We start from the raw sequence: 17,198 nt of genomic DNA, 5'->3' as shown, positions 1-17,198 counted from the left end.
AAAGTCTTAAAACACCGGCCGAAGGCCGGCTATTTAGGTGAAAATTTATAATTTAAAAGAAAAATTGTTCCCGTTCTCGAAATTTGAACCTGTCCATAGGAGAAAGTCTTAAAACCCCGTCCAAAGGCCGGCTATTTAGATGAAAATTTACAATTTAAAAGAAAAATTGTTCCCGTTATCGAAATTTGCACCTGTCCATAGGAGAAAGTCTAAAATCCCGGCCGAAGGCCGGCTATTTTATTAAAAATGTATAATTTAAAAAAAAAATCCCGTTCTCGAAATTTGCACCTGTCCATAGGAGAAAGTCTAAAATCCCGAACAAAGGCCGGCTATTTAATTAAAAATTTATAATTTAAAAAAAAAATCCCGTTCTCGAAATTTGCACCTGTCTGTAGGAGAAAGTCTTAAAACCCCAGCCGAAGGCCTGCTATTCTAATAAAAATTTATAATTTAAAAAAAATCTTCCCGTTCTCGAAATTTGCACCTGTCCATAGGAGGATGAAAATTTACAATTTAAATGAAAAATTGTTCCCGTTCTCGAAATTTGCACATGTCCATAGGAGAAAGTCTTAAATCCGCGGCCGAAGGCTGCCTATTTATATGAAAATTTATAATTTATATGGCAATTTTGCTCCCTTTTTCCGAAATTTGTACCTGTCCGTAGGTATGAGGTTAGTCTCAGTCCACACTAGAGCGATTTCATAGAAAAATTGCATGAAATTAGGAGTTCTTAGATCGAGTTCCACACAACAGTGATTTCATAAAATTATTTTAGAACGGAACTTGATCTAAGTTCGTCTTATTTCATCCATTTTTTTCATTGAAATCGCTCTAGTGTGGTCCGGTTCTTATTGTTTACTTTCTGTTTTTGTTTTTGTAACCCTGCGTTTACATATGACAGGACAATTGACTTCATGTATTGATTGTCAAAATACCAAAACTTGCCTGTGTGACGTAGGCGTCCAGACAACTGCAAAAACAGTTGTAAAATTATGAATGAAAATCATCGATTTCTTCTTGTTTTCCGTTCACATATTTTGTTTTTGTTCATGTTCTTTTGTTTTCAACACATTTCAATTATCATATCACTTCTTTTTTACGAAAATGTCAAAAATTTTTTAACCCGGCTGTCTGTGAAAAAATGATGGACAGCTGGGAGACAAAAGACAAATGTATGTATGTGTTAGTAAATCAGAGTTGTATTTGAAGACAAACTGTCTGGTGTAAACGCATAGTTATGCTTGGAATTGGCAGTTTGTTGTATCCCTATTTATAATTAATGCACAATGGTAACTCTAATCAATAATGTAAATTATAATACAGTGGCAACACTATAATTCAAATGTCATTGTATTCCTTTTTCTACTTCAGAGTTTGTAAGTTTCTAGCAAAGAGAGTAATGAATTCCTAATAAACTAATTAAAAATTAAACGCGTGCCAAGCCTTTCAATTATTCAACATATATAGTCCACTCTGACGACCATTCCAGACACAACAAAATTAGCGACGAGTAAAAACAATAGGAATAAAATGGATGCAGCACAATTCGAGCAATTATTGCAAGTTTTCAATCGGAGCCAGCAGGAGTTGTTAAATAGAATTGCAGAAAGTTCTAGCAACGCACAGACACGGCAACAACAACAAAGTGTGCAACAAATACACACAATTATACCGCCATTTGAGCATTTCGATTCCATCAAGGAAAGTTTCAAGTTGTACATGCAAAGATTCGAAAACTACTTGTTGATGCGTGATGCTTTAAAAGACAAAAAACTGTGTCATCAAATGTTAATTAATTCAATAGGCTCCACAAATTTCAAATTGATGGTGTCCCTAGTGTCTCCTAAGAAATTACCAGAAGTGAGTTACGATGAATTGGTACAAAAACTAGAAGCACATTTGTGCCCCAAAAAGAACATTTTGGTTTTGCAACATCGATTTCTATGCACATATCAAAGCGAGGAACAATCAATAGCCGAATATGTAGCTTTATTACGCAGGGATCTGAACGATTGCCAATTTGTATCATCGTGTGAGTGTAGAGCCGACATTTCAAACATCTTTCTTCGTGCGCAGTTTATACGAGGCCTTAAAGACTCATACATACGCGAGCAACTCCTTCAGTCAACAGAATCGGATTTCGACAAAATTATGGATAAGGCACTGTCGTTGGAGGCATCAAAGATTGACAACTAAATTCAAAGCAGCACATAACTTCGAATGACGTCAATAAAATTCAACCAACTTTTTCAAGCCGCCGAAGAAGCCGATCATCAAGAAGATCATCTGATAGACACCGTTCAAAATCAAAAATAAATTTTTCACAATTGGGTATCGACCATTTATGTATTCGCTGCGGAAGGAACAACCATAAGGTTAAAGATTGTGGCACCAACCCAAGGAAGCTCAAGTGCAAATCATGCAACAAGACGGGTCACGTTAAGCAGGTGTGTATCAAAACATTAATGTCAACTCAAAATAACAGCAATGTGGCATCAAATGACGACTACGATGAGTCTATACACAAACATCATAACATAAACAAAATTGTTGATATCCATCACAACCGGCCCAACAACAAGAATGATGATGACAAATACATGGTCACGGTTAACATCAATGGCCGACGTCAGAATTTTGAAGTGGACTCTGGAGTAAAATATACATTAATCAACAAAAGTGCGTTCGATCGTCTCAACGTCAAGTCACAATTACAGCGTTCGTCGATAGCGTTTCGCTCCTACACCAGAAATATTTTAATTCCTTATGGAAAGGTAAGCGTAGAAGTTGAATTCAATAAAAATAAATCGAAACAAGAAATGTATGTAGTACCCGATGATTGTGAACCACTGCTAGGACGAATTTGGATACGTAATCTTCAAATAAATCTTCAAGAAATTGATCATAAACAAATAACACAAATTCAATCTGTTCGAATTAATCAAACATATTCACTAAATGAGATCATTAATGAATTTCAAGAACTTTTTGATGAGAAAATTGGATGTGTTCCTAATTTTCAAGTTAAATTACAATTACGAGAAAATTCAACCCCTAAATTTTTTAAAGAACGTGAAGTTCCATTTGCACTACGCCAGCGGGTGGAAAAAGAACTTGATGAATTAGAATCATCAGGCATCATATCGAAAGTTGAAAGGAGTGACTGGGGTTCTCCATTAGTAATTATCCCGAAATCAGATGGTGGGGTTCGACTCTGTGTCGATTATAAAATTGGTGTGAACCCACAGTTAGTCTCAGCCAATTATCCAATTCGCCGGATTGATGAAATTTTAAATAGCCTTAAAGGAGCCAAGTATTTTTGCCGTTTAGATTTGTTTAAAGCGTATTTACATCTTCAAGTCGACGAGGAATCCAGTCAAATTCAAACAATATCAACCCATAGAGGAACTTATAAATTCAATCGATTGTCCTTTGGAATAAAGACAGCGCCATCTGAATTCAATCGCATAATAGAACAAATTCTGTCTGGTTTGAAAAACACAATGTCATATTTCGACGATATAGTAGTTTATGGCGCTACAGAAAATGAATGTTTACATAATTTACATCAATGTCTTCAACGTTTAAAACAGTACGATTTACAATTGTGATTTTTTTTTTTTTCAGTTTAGCTTTGACGTTAAATTCGTGTAGACGCTGTTCTCCATAAATAAATATCCCTGAAGATGATTGTCGATGACAATCGAAATATCGGATGAATAAATAAAGAGAAAATAAAATCAAAACTAGAACACTGATTTTTTAATGACCTTCAGCCGAAACAAAAAAAAAAAAAAAATCACAATTAAAAATTTACCAGGTCAACGATAAACAACAACAACAAAGTACGATTTACATTTGAATTTGGGGAAATGCTCATTCATGAAACTTAAAATCGAATATTTAGGACACATAACAAAATTTCAAAATCGCCTTCAAAAGTTCAAGCAATAGTAAATATACCAAGACCATCAAACGTAGATGACGTAAGAAGATTCTTAGGTATGGTTACGTACTATTCAAGATTTATTCCGGATTTGTCTTCAACAACTGCACCCTTACGGTTGTTACTACAAAAGAATAAAAAGTTTTTCTGGTCAACAAGTTGTGAAACAGCATTTTTAAAACTCAAAAACATTATAGCTAGTGACCAAGTACTCATGCCATTCGATCCAGACTTGCCAGTTGTGGTAGCATGCGACGCTAGTCCCACAGGGATAGCAGGGGTATTGTCACATATTGTTAATGGTCAAGAACATCCAGTAGCTTTTGCTTCAAGGTCGTTGACAGCTGCTGAGAAAAATTATAGCCAACTGGACCGCGAAGCATTAGCAATAATTTTTACAATAAACTATTTCTTCATGTACTTGTATGGTCGAAAATTTAAACTGAATACCGACAATCGTCCCTTATGTCGAATATTTCACCAGAATAATAAATTGCCAGCAATAACATCAGCCAGATTACTACGTTACGCAGAATTTCTATCAAACTTCGATTACGAAATAATTTTCAAAAAAGGAACTGACAATTCAAACGCTGATTGCCTCTCAAGAGCAACACAAATGTTGAATCAGACAACAGATCAATTTATCAATGAAGAAGTTAATCAGCTTTGTGTTCAATCAATTTTCAACATTTCAAATGAAATTATCAACGCCGAGTTAATAGCGAAAGAAACAGCTAATGATCAATATTTATCCAGCCTTCTTGAGCAACTACGTAACGGCACTGATGTTAGCGAGGTGTATACGGTGAATGACAATATTATATTCAAGGGTCAACGAGTGGTAATTCCCAAAAATATCCAGCCTCAAATATTAAAGGAACTGTACCACACACATTCGGGCATAACAAAAATGAAGCAGCTCGCCAGAAGATATTGCACATGGAAAGGTATAGATCGCGATATAGAATGTGAGTATTGTGTTCAAATTCAATCAAAACCGGTAAAAGCCCCTTTACATCACTAGGAGGAACCAGCACAAAACTGGGATCGAATACACATCGATTATGCAGGTCCGTTCCAGAACTATCATTTCTTAATTGTAGTTGATGCGAAATCAAGATGGGCTGAAGTAAAAATTACGCGTGACGCACCCACAACCGAAATTACATTGAAATTGTTGACAGACATTTTTGCGAGTCATGGATTTCCCATTACAATGGTATCGGACAATGCAAGCATTTTCAAAAGCGACGAATTCAAAGCTTATTGCAAAACAAATGGAATTTTTCAAAAACTAATAGCTCCTGGACATCCAAGTACCAATGGCTTAGCAGAGAGGAATGTACAGACCCTCAAGCGGAAATTAAAGGCAATGTCAACTGAACGTGGTACATTACACAGCAAGGTAAACGAAATTTTGCAAAGATATAGAGCAACGCCTCTTTTATGTGGAAAAAGTCCAGCTGAATTGTATTTCAACCGTCGTATTCGAATTAAATTGGATGCAATATTGCCTACAATAAAATTTCAACATACAAAACCAATACCTGGTGTTCGTAAACTAAGCGTGGGAGAAAGAGTGATAGTTCAACATATGCATAACAACAAGTTGATATGGAAAACCGGTACAATTTTAGAAAAGTATGGACAGTTACACTATTTAGTGAAACTCGACGATGGATATGTGCTTAAACGCCATATAGATCAATTAAAAGCCTCAAGGGTTCAAGAAAAGAAAGTTCGTTTCGAGTCAGCAATTCAAAGTCAGCCATCGCGACAGCAATATAGTCAATATCAGTATTATACTCTCCAACCAGCACCTCCAGGTCAAATCCAATCAAGTACTCCAGAAACTTCAAATTCAGCAGTGCAGTCATCTCAAGGAAATACTCAGCAGACTGAAGATTATCAACCAGTACAACAAGACAATAATCCAGATATTCCAATTTCTACAGTTCCAGATTCAAGTTCACTTAGCCAACATCGTCCAACAACCCAGCAGTTCAATCGTCAACCAAATATTCCACCTTCAACTAATCGACATCCAGAACCTCAACAGCAATTCTTAAGAAGATCTCAACGTTCTCGAAACAAGCCATCGTATCTTAGAGATTACGTAGATGAAATAGATTAGTAAAAATGTATTCAAGATCTCAATTAAAGGGTTGTTTACACCATCTATCAATGTCGTATGAGATGCCAAATTTTCTACCTGCGAATGTTGTACACATAGTGTAACCACTATGAAAATTTTCATCTATCAAAATGATTTGGCAACTCATATGTAATTTTTTCATTTAGGGAGCGCTCTATTTGATACGGCATTCTCGTATGTAAACATAAATTTATCAGCTGTTTTCTGATATTCTCAAACAAAAAATGAAAAACAAAATCTTTTAAAAAAGAAAATGGAAAGGTATGTATATTTAAATGTTCAGTAAAGTAAATAAATGGCGTTTATAATGTTATTTTCAGATCGATTGGTCGAAAGATGCAGTCTTTGAAATGATTGTTTGGTGGCAAAAACATGAATGCCTCTATAACTCCAAACACCAAAATTAAAATTTGCGCAAAATTGCAACTCAACAATAAATGTAAATAATGACAAAAACAGCTGTTTTTATATTTTTAGGTTATGTCATACGAAAATAACACTTACAGGTATGAACGCACAAATTGAAAATTGTATGGATGACGTCAATTTTGACAAACATAGAGAATGTCGAATGGGTGAAAGAAATGGCAGCTCATATGACATTGATAGATGGTGTAAACAGCCCTTAAGCGTGGGAGACTGTTGTATCCCTATTTATAATTAATGCACAATGGTAACTCTAATCAATAATGTAAATTATAATACAGTGGCAACACTATAATTCAAATGTCATTGTATTCCTTTTTCTACTTCAGAGTTTGTAAGTTTCTAGCAAAGAGAGTAATGAATTCCTAATAAACTAATTAAAAATTAAACGCGTGCCAAGCCTTTCAATTATTCAACATATATAGTCCACTCTGACGACCATTCCAGACACAACACAGTTGAAATCCACTCTATTTCGTAAATGTAAATGTACTATAAGTAAATTCAGAGTTACCGTTATTTCCCTTTCTTGAAATCTTTTTCAAAATGGGAGGGAAGAAATGTTGGAAATTAACCGTTTAATAGTGCGGTTACACTACAGTTTTTTGCCGGGTTAACCCACTTTATTAGGATTTATTGCTTAATCTGGTCAAATCTGACCAGATTTGCCATACAAAAATTAAATCCTCTCACGACTGGGTTTATTTTAAATCCGGCACAAATCCACCAAAAATACAGTGTTGTATTCGGTATTTGTGCAAAAAAATCCAACTCTACTCAAAAAGTACCAAAAGTTGCAACTGTTTTTGCAACAGAGTTTGTCGTGTTTTACACGTTTACGATTGGTCGCATGAGATTTTATGGAGTTAATAAATCTAAAGTTATTTGAAAATCATAAAACTATTTATTTTTTTACATTAGACACTTTTTTAACGAAAAGTACGCTTGATACCATGATACAAAAATGTATCCCTGTGTGTAAAATATACCAATATGAGCAAAGAGGGGACGATATCTCATACGAGAAATTGCAAAAGTGTAAAACATGACTTTATTAGTTATTTTGTATGTATACGTAAACAAACGTCAACTGACAGTTTATATCCTCGAAAAGCTAAGTGTAACCAGCAAAGATTAGCCCACTGGATCTATTAAACCCAGTGGGTTAACCTTCAATAGTGTAACCGGGGTATAAAATTGTCCGAAATTGTGAAATTGTTTGAAAATCGGGAGGATGGACCTTTATCGGTTGTAGTTGTAGAAAAACTGCAGGAGTGGGGTCTGATCCCGAGAGAGGGATAGCTTAAATGCAAAAAAGGGCATGATTTAAAGCTATCACGGTACTCAAACTCCGATGGTTGGGCGTGGAGGTATGTAATTAATAATAAACATTTATGCATTTAGTATTTTTTTATTTTCAGATGCGGTAAAACATTTCGGGGCCGCAAAAAGGGCAAATGCGATTTCGTATGTTCCTTACGAAAAGGAACATTTTTCGAAAAGTCGCATTTGCCCATATATAAAATTATTGTATTTGTCTTTATGTGGAAAAAAGAGAAAGAGCACATTGAGTGACATAATGTTGGAGGTGTCTATAAATGTGCGGACGGCGGTGGACTGGAATAGCTTCTGTAGAGAAGTTGTTATACATAGTCCCTTCCAGTCCCAAATCCAGATTGGTGGCCCCGAAATAGAGGTTGAGATAGATGAAACGAAAGTAGGCAGACGAAAATATCACCGTGGCCATGCGGTGGAGAGGCAGTGGGTGTTCGGCGGGGTTGAACGGGGTACGAACAAGTGCTTTATGGAACCCGTAGAAGACCGTTTCAGGCAACATTGCTGTCCCTTATCAGGAAGTATATACGCCCGGGATCTATCATTATTTCCGACTGCTGGAAGGTAAGTTAAGGAGATGTATGCTATGAAAGGTGTTAATATATATATTTATAGCCGTATAATATTTTGGATGAGGAAGGTTACACCCATTTTAAGGTGAACCATACAGAAAATTTTGTGGATCCCGAAACGGGACAGCATACGAACACCATCGAGGTACTCTGGCGCCATCTTAAGAAATCTATTCCTGAATATAACCGTCAAAAACCTTTTTTTTTATAGTTATATTCAGAAATTTATTTTTTTAAGATGGTGCAGATCCAATGGGAAGAATCCATTTCTGGAATTCATGAAGTTCACGGGTCAGTTATATGATCCCACTAAACCTATAGCTGATGCCGAACTTCAGAGAATTCAGGAAGTGGCTTCTTCATCCTCGGTGGTGTATGAGGAAAGTGACTTACAGACGAATGAGGATAGGAGTTCTACAACTGGTAGTGACTTCTCCAACGACGAGGAGGAATATGTACCCCCCTCAAAGAGGAGGAGGATTTAAATTGCTTATACGAATTTGTTTTTGTTGTTATTACGTTTTGTATTAGGAATTTTTCATTTAGTATTAATGGGTACTTTACACGGCATGTTTTTTTACATATGAGTTGTCGCTTCTCCCATATAAAATGTATATGAAAAGTGACAACTCATATGTAAAAAACATATCGTGTAAAGTACCCATAAGTTGTTAGTGTATATTTGTTGTTATTTTTGGTATGTTGTTGTTTTATTGTTAAGTAGAGTAAGAATAACAAAAAATATATTTGAAAATGCTGAAAGTTTGAATATCGGAAAGCAAAAGATCTTTTATTTTTGTAATTCAGACGACAGTATATACAATGAAAGTGTTATGGCTTTACAACGGGAAGTATGGGCTTTTTTTAAATAATTTTGAATTTCTGTAATTGGAAAAAAGGATTTATTGGTGGTAAAAATTTAAATGCCCATATCTCGGGAAGTGTGGACTTCCCCCCGACGAAATTTATATTTTTGTAATCAGGACAAAATGAACTACCTGTGGTAAAAACTTCAACTTTTTCACTCTACAAATAACCGAGTAATAAAGGGGGATACATGGGAACTTTAAAAGCCCATATCTCGGGAAATGTGGACTTTCTTCCGACGAAATTTATATTTTTGTAATCAGGACAAAATGAACTACCTGTGGTAAAATATTAAGCTTTTCCATTCTACAAATAACTGAGTAATAACGGGGGGTACTTGAGAATTTTAAAAGCCCATATCGCGGGAAGTTTGGACTTCCCCCCGACGAGGTGTATATGCTTGTAATCAGGACAAAACTAACTACCTGTGGTAAAAAAATTAGATTTCCTACTCCACAAATAACCGAGTAATAACGGGGGGTTCTTGGGAACTTTAAAATCCCATATCTCGGGAAGTATGGACTTCCCCTCGGAAAAGTTTATATATTTGTGATTAGGACAACAAGATCTACCTGTGGTAATTTTTCTCAGATTTTTGCGCCAGCTGGTAGAGTAATCAATTTGTTCCGAAAAAGTTTTCCTTTATAATATTTATTATCATTGGACAATTTGTCCCTTTATAAAAGTTTTCATTTCACATTTTCATAGAAGCAGAATTGAGCCCCAAGTGTGATACCAATACCTGGGTAATTGTGCCATGAGCCCAAATTACATATAATAAGTAGACTACACTAGACTAGCCGTAAATCCTCAACTGGATTTAATAAATCCAGTACAAATCTCATTGCATTTAGATATACTTTTGGGGGATTTAAATGGCAGTCAGCTGATTTTTTTCATAGCACAATTACCAAGGTAGATGCTTTAGCCCATCTGATCGAATTTGAAACGTCAAAAGAAAATGTTGTAAATTGAATGAATTCGTCTCAAAAAACATACGGCAAATTACAAATTTATTGTTTAATGCCAAGTTTACACTTGCGCTCTAAAATCCACTGGATTTCACGAAATCCTGAAATACATCCCGGTGTTTACACTTATTTTTTTGTTGATTTCAAACATATCACAATGATCAAGGTAGATGCACATGCGCATTTGATCGAACATGAATTTTCAAAACAAGTTGTTGTGAATTGAATTAGTCATCAAAAATATACGACAATATAGAACGTTACAACTTTATTTCGAAAATTATCGTAAAATTATCTATATATCGTATTAATTGTGTATAGTACTAACAAATGAAAAAATAAAAAATGATTTTATCGTTGAGACATCGTAATAATAAATTTTGATAGATAAAAGTTGTGTTCAGAACTTGCAGCAGTTTTCCCGTTTAGTGCTAAAAATGCGTTCCCGTACTCCGAAATCTACCAAAACTTGCACTTCTCTTTAAACAAAAATAGCACCGAATAACACCCTATTCTCCTGTTTTCTGCCATACAATTTTGGCATAGTAGAAACTAGCAACATGTTCATTATCATCTAAATACGATAGCTGATACGTTGATTTGCTGCAGTTTTTGCAATTTCCGTAATTTTTTCGTTCCCCTATCTTTTAAGAAATTTGTATGGGGAAGCAATTTTTGACAATTCGCTCTTTTTTTAACATTACCATTAAAAAAGTACGAGAACACAATGAAAAATAGCATTGTAACAAAGTAATTTAATATTTTTTTTCACATTGTTTAAAAATTTTGATACTAAAATTTTTTGTTGCAGCAATTGACCATCTACCTTGTTTATTGTGATACGTGAAAAGTGTTGCAACTTTTGGTATTTTTTCAGGCAAAAACAGGGTTGTATATCATGTGTACTGTGATTTCGATGTTGATTTCGCTGAAATCACGAAATGAGATGATTTCATTTTTGTATGCGAAATCATGATAATTTTTGCTTGATTCCGCGCGAAATCACGAAACGCCTTCGAAATCACGAAAAGACGCCGAATGTAAACCAAACATAATATTGAAAATGTTGGCACATTGTGATACTAATGCTAAATCATGAGCAAATAAAGAATTATTTGATCGTTTAGACATCATAAATATTAGTCGTGGTAGATTAAAATCAACTTTGTATATCAAAGCAAATTAAATTTATTCGGCTTGTTTGCAAATTTTGTCATTTTAAATTATTTTTGCTGTAGCAATTCACCGATGCATTCTACCTTGTGCCAGCTTGCAATATGGGAAATCTGGTAGAATCATGGTATAAGTAAAGAGGTAGATTTAAATGAAAACAATCTCTAGAACCCTTGTTTTTCCTGAATTCCAAAAACTTCAAAATTAGTAAACACAAAAGCAACAAGTGGTTTTGTTTACAATACCTTTTTTGAGCATTTTATAAAAAATGCGAAAAATGAATGATGCGTCAAAGTTTCTCCACATAATCGAATTGTGGATATGATAAAATGATTGTTTCAATGCAAAGCTGACGAATTTCTTCCCTACAAATGTTCTAAAAACATTTTTAGAAATCATTGAATTCGATTGTTTTTAAAATTGTTTGGCATATTATTCAAACAGCACACACACATACACAGATTGGGTATATTGTTTTGACGTTTTAGGTACACTCGAAAGAAAAAAATTAAACTGACAGAAAGCTTTAGCTAACCTTTCTTATTAAACCATGGGTAGAATTTGGCCGGATTTAGCAAATAAAACCTGATAATGGGCTAAATCCGGCTAGTGATGTCATATCTAAATGGCCTATAACCTAAGTCCATATTTACATTAGGCAATTTTTCTTGCGGCAATTGTCAGTTTGTTGATGAGACGCAAAATCAATATTTACATTAGGTAATTTTCCTTGCTGCAATTTTCACCTCTCAAGGTTGATGGTGTGTATCTCTCATAAATATGGCATCTCTACACAATCTTAACCGTTGGCAACACTGGTGGTTTTGCAAAAATGAACAATGTGGTTACCTGGTATTTGCTTGCCAGCGTTGTCAGTATTGGGGATTTTTCCCCAAATTGGGGAATTTTTATTTGAAATGGGGAAAAAAATTTCAACTTGGGGAATTGGGAAAATGTTGAGGAAATCTGAAAAATCTTTGGGGATTTTTGGGGAATTTCATTTTTGACTAATCTGATCTTTTTTAATTTCAGTACGTGAATAGTAGTAGCGCACGCGTGACGCACAAATGATATGCATCATATACTAACTGGTCGCAGCTGTAATAATTTATGACAGATTTGAAAAGATATCATGCGGTTCGACGACTGACAGCGTACTAGAACAGTGGGTTGATTTGAAATAACATTTTCCATCATTTCTACTGCTGAAGGGGACTTAACTGCAGAAATGGTTTCTAGATTGATGGGCAATGATGAAATTAAACTTTATTTGACATTCATGGCTCCAATTATAAAAGAGATATACATATATGCTTAGGCCCGTTATTATATCATTTTTTGGAGTTAAATGTTAGCCGATATCGGACAGATAACCTGTTTTATATTCCTACAAGTTTGCTTTAATAATAAATGTCAGATAAATTAAAAGCAACTTTGTGTTCCTTTTAAAATTTAAAGTGCGCCCAAAAACAAGAAAAATTTGAGAGCAAATTCAAATCAACCAATCCGATTTGAGTAAATTTTATGTATACAGAATGTTTTGCTTGAAATGGAATGGAAGATGTAATAACAAATTCCTGGTAATGCGAACTTTATTCCATATTTTTCTTAAAGTAAGGTATAACAAAAACGGATTTCAAAGAAAAGATATAAGAACGGGGCTTAATCTAAGTTTTCAAACCGATGCACACTGCTAGTATGCATTTTTCCCTGTGCACCCGAATATTGAAACCATTTATAAAAAAATTAAGAAGATATTGAAAAAATAGTGGAATCGATCGAAAACGACTCGGCATATTTACCATGAGGAGCTATGGACCTAGGCTTTAATTTTGACTTGTACTTTTTTTGAGTAAACAATTATTAAAGTTAAAAAGTCCAGTGCCGAATATCTTAACCGCTGTTAATACAAATGCTGTAACCGATGCCTACAAATATGCAATTATTAAACTTACAAGCAATTTTACCCCAATATTTGCAGCAATTCACTGGGTTAACACAATTTTAGCTCTATACGAACCTTTTCAGAACCAGTATTCAACACAAAAATCTCCACGATTGTTTAAGAATCGCAATGGAGAAAGTTATCATTCGCCACACTAAGAGTAATTTCACTGAAATTTTGACATGAAAATAAAAGAAAATGTAAAATAAAACGGTCTGTTTGTTTCATACGAATATTGCAACAAAGCAAAATTGCAGAATACATGAAACCGTGTACACTAGTTTCTTGAAATTATGCATTTTTCCCAAAAAAAGGAAAGTTTCATGTCAAAATTTCATTGAAATTACTCTAGTGTGGGCCGGGACAAAATATGCTTTCCGTTCCAACAAATAATTCTTTAAATGCAGTACAAGTTACTAGAATAAATAATCAATTTTCTAACAACTCCATTTGTTGTAGAAATTTTGACTCACCTAAAGAAATGTTACAACTCTTTCATTATACAAATGTATATAAATCCAATGAGACTAATGATTCTGAATCACTTGAAAGTGAAGTTTTCAATATCGTTAATTTAATTCATATATAAGTGTATAGAATACTTTACAAGTTTAATGATATGAATTTCAATAGTAAAATAAAACTACTTTCCATTTTTTTTGTAATTATTTGTTTAAAAAAATTTTGGGGATTTTTTTGAGGAAATTCAATAAAATCTGGGGAATTTTGGGGAAAAGTTTTGGGCAAGTTGGGGAAAAGAGTCTAAAAAATACTGGCAACGCTGTTGCTTGCTACAAATTATATCATTTTGACATAACATCATTTTGACATTTGTTTTGTTTACCATCACTTTTGCCTCTATTTTCAATGAAGTTGATTGTGTTTATTTTATTTTTACACCAATTACAATTTTCAATACGTTCCCAAGAGATTAAGGGACAGAATGCCGGTACAAAGGGGATGTGTACAAAAGAAACTTCCAGTGGATGTGGGGAAAGCAGTTCAACGAAGCCTATACTCAATAATGGAAATAATGATGAAGGTGGTATTTTCATAATGATGTTATCTACAATAATTATTGAAAATTAATGGTATGCATTTTAGTTTCTCGCCGTATTATTTCAAAAATTGAAAAAGCCCGGGAGAAATATAAACCTTGTTCCACTGCCACTGAACCGGAAGATACAAAATGTGAGTGTCATCAAAAAGTGTGGAAAAAAGACTTGGAAGTGTTCCAAAAGAAAGGCATAACTCGGCAAAACATTAAAGATGCCACTAAGTATGGTACTCTCTACAAGATTTTCAATAATAAATTATATAGACAAATGGATTGCTTCTTCCCCGCCCGCTGCGAGGGCATAGAACATTTCCTGTTGAAACTTTTACCATCTTTACCCAACATGGATTTTGTAATTAATACAAGAGACTACCCGCAAATAAGTGGAAGATTTTCCAAAGAAGCATTGCCGGTATTTTCTTTCTCCAAGACAGAGGATTATCGTGACATTATGTATCCAGCATGGACATTTTGGGCAGGTGAGGATGCCAGTGAATTGAAAAGAAAATGCTTAATAAATTATTTAATTGGAATAAATGGTAAACAGGTGGTCCAGCCATTAAGCTATTTCCTACCGGCATAGGTAGGTGGGACGTACAGCGTGAGAAAATCAAGCAAGCTGCAAATGATTATGCTTGGGAAAAGAAAATTGGCAAGGGCTTCTTTCGTGGATCTAGAACATCACACGAAAGGGATTCACTGATTTTACTTTCCCGCTCAAAACCAGATTTAGTTGATGCTGCCTATACCAAAAATCAAGCATGGAAATCACCAAAAGACACCTTGGGAGCTGAACCGGCAGAGGAGGTATCCTTTGAGTATCATTGCCAGTTTAAATATCTTTTCAATTTTCGTGGTGTGGCGGCTTCATTTCGTTTTAAACATTTATTTCTGTGTCGCTCCTTGGTTTTTCATGTTGGCAGCGAATGGTTGGAATTTTTTTATCCTGCACTAAAACCTTGGAAACATTATGTACCATTAGCTAAGGATCCAAGTCAGGCTGAAATTGAGGAAATTTTGGAGTTCTTTAAACGTAATGATAATTTGGCTAAAGATATTGCTGAGGCGGGTTATGATTTTATATGGCGCCATTTGCGTATGGAAGATGTGGAATGTTATTGGAGAAGCCTAATGTTAAATTATGCCAAATTATTGAAATATCAAGTAGTTGAAGACAAAAGCCTCATAGAGGTCAAAGAGAAGAAGTCAACGTCTCAGAAAAGAAAACGTTCTGATGAGTTTTAAAGCTTAAGTGAATCTCTTATTATATTTTTTTATATCATACATAAGTACGGATATTAAAAATACATTCCATATTTATATACATACATAAATGTGTTTATATCTACAGTAGGTTTCTTCTCATAAAACCAAACGACAATAAATCTACTTGTTGTCGGACATTAGTCCCGATTTACATTAGGTGAGTTCACTTGCGGTAAGTTCCTGTTTGTAGGAGAGACACGTAAGGGGAATGGAAATGGAAAAAAATACTCGAATCGACAATTTTCAGGCAATTCCTTTTAAATTTTTCGTATTTGACATTATTTTCTTTGTTTTGAAAACAAAACTTGTCGGAACAGAATTTCCTTTTATTAGTCCCAATTTACATTGGGCGAGTTTACTTGCGGCAATTGTCAGTTTGATGGAGAGAGAGGTGAGGTATATGGTAACCCTTTGCCTCTCAACACCCTCTCTCACCCACAAACTGACAATTGCCGCAAGTAAACTCGCCTAATGTAAATCGGGACTAACATACATACTAAATTGCTTCAACAGACTAGACCCCAAAAATGTTGATTTTTGTTCTTAAAAAAGCTTTGTCCTATCGCCTTCAATGACACCCCCTGTTCAGATGACAATGTATGCGACCCGATTTGCCCATTCATTGATCTCCACAATTATGAGATGCTCAATAAATTGACGATGTACGGTTTGTAGCCCATCGGTTATACGTAAACGTACTATAACTTTTCTATCCTCGGTAATATAAGGCGGAGAATGTAGTAATCGTAGACGCTTTTTAAACCCATGATTACATTAAGGGTATTTGCAGTGTTAAACGCCATTTGCATTAGAGCTTTTTGCGGGTTAACCTTCTGAAATTTGAAGCTCAATTGTTTTATTAAATCCGGTTATATGTAAACGTACTATAAAACGGCGTTTGCACTAGAGCATTTTGCCGGGTTAAGCCTCTTTATGAGGATTTATTTGATGTTTACGCTATGGAAGTCCCGGTCAACACTAGCGTGAATTTCATTAAAAAATTTCATGAAATTAGGCGTTCTTAAATCGATTTCCCCACTACAGCAATTTTATAGTTTTACTCTACTATGGAAGTAGATCTAGAGACGCATAATTTCATGCAATTTATTCAATGAAATCACTCTAGTGTGGACCAAGTTGACATTTGAAACCCAAACCTATTGGGTTAATCCGGTTAAGTGCACACGTATTATATATATTTGTGGATCAGAATGACGAGACTAGATTAACTTGTATTATGCTGAACATTGTTTTTGCGCTTTGCGTAAACTCGACTTGTTTCGGTATGAGTCTTATACCCCGGTTACACTTAACCAGATTAACCCAGCGATTTCAAATGTCAATTACATAGCGCAAACGTCAAATAAATCCTCTCGAAGTGGGTTAACCCGACAAAGAACTCTAGTGTAACCGTACCATTAGACCATGTTTATATTATAGCCTTTTGCAGGGTTAATACTATGTTTACATTTACGAAATCCA

At 34.7% G+C, this 17,198-nt stretch overlaps 1 protein-coding gene across 1 annotated transcript; it reads left to right on the top strand.

Annotated features, from left to right (window-relative positions):
* Nucleotides 1-14,177: 14,177 nt before the first annotated feature.
* LOC141391490 (O-glucosyltransferase rumi-like) lies at nt 14,178-15,784 on the top strand. The gene is made up of 3 exons (XM_073964369.1): nt 14,178-14,435; nt 14,498-14,929; nt 14,998-15,784. Exons 1-3 carry the CDS (start codon nt 14,261-14,263, stop codon nt 15,693-15,695), a joined length of 1,305 nt encoding a protein of 434 aa, XP_073820470.1. The 5' UTR covers nt 14,178-14,260; the 3' UTR covers nt 15,696-15,784.
* The last annotated feature ends 1,414 nt before the right edge of the window (nt 15,785-17,198 follow it).

This window comes from Musca autumnalis, unplaced genomic scaffold (genome assembly GCF_047663935.1).
Source record: "Musca autumnalis isolate F117 unplaced genomic scaffold, ASM4766393v1 scaffold_1, whole genome shotgun sequence".
Taxonomy (NCBI): domain Eukaryota; kingdom Metazoa; phylum Arthropoda; class Insecta; order Diptera; family Muscidae; genus Musca; species Musca autumnalis.
Note: the sequence above shows the minus strand (reverse complement) of the source record. Positions and strands in the feature narration are given on the sequence as shown.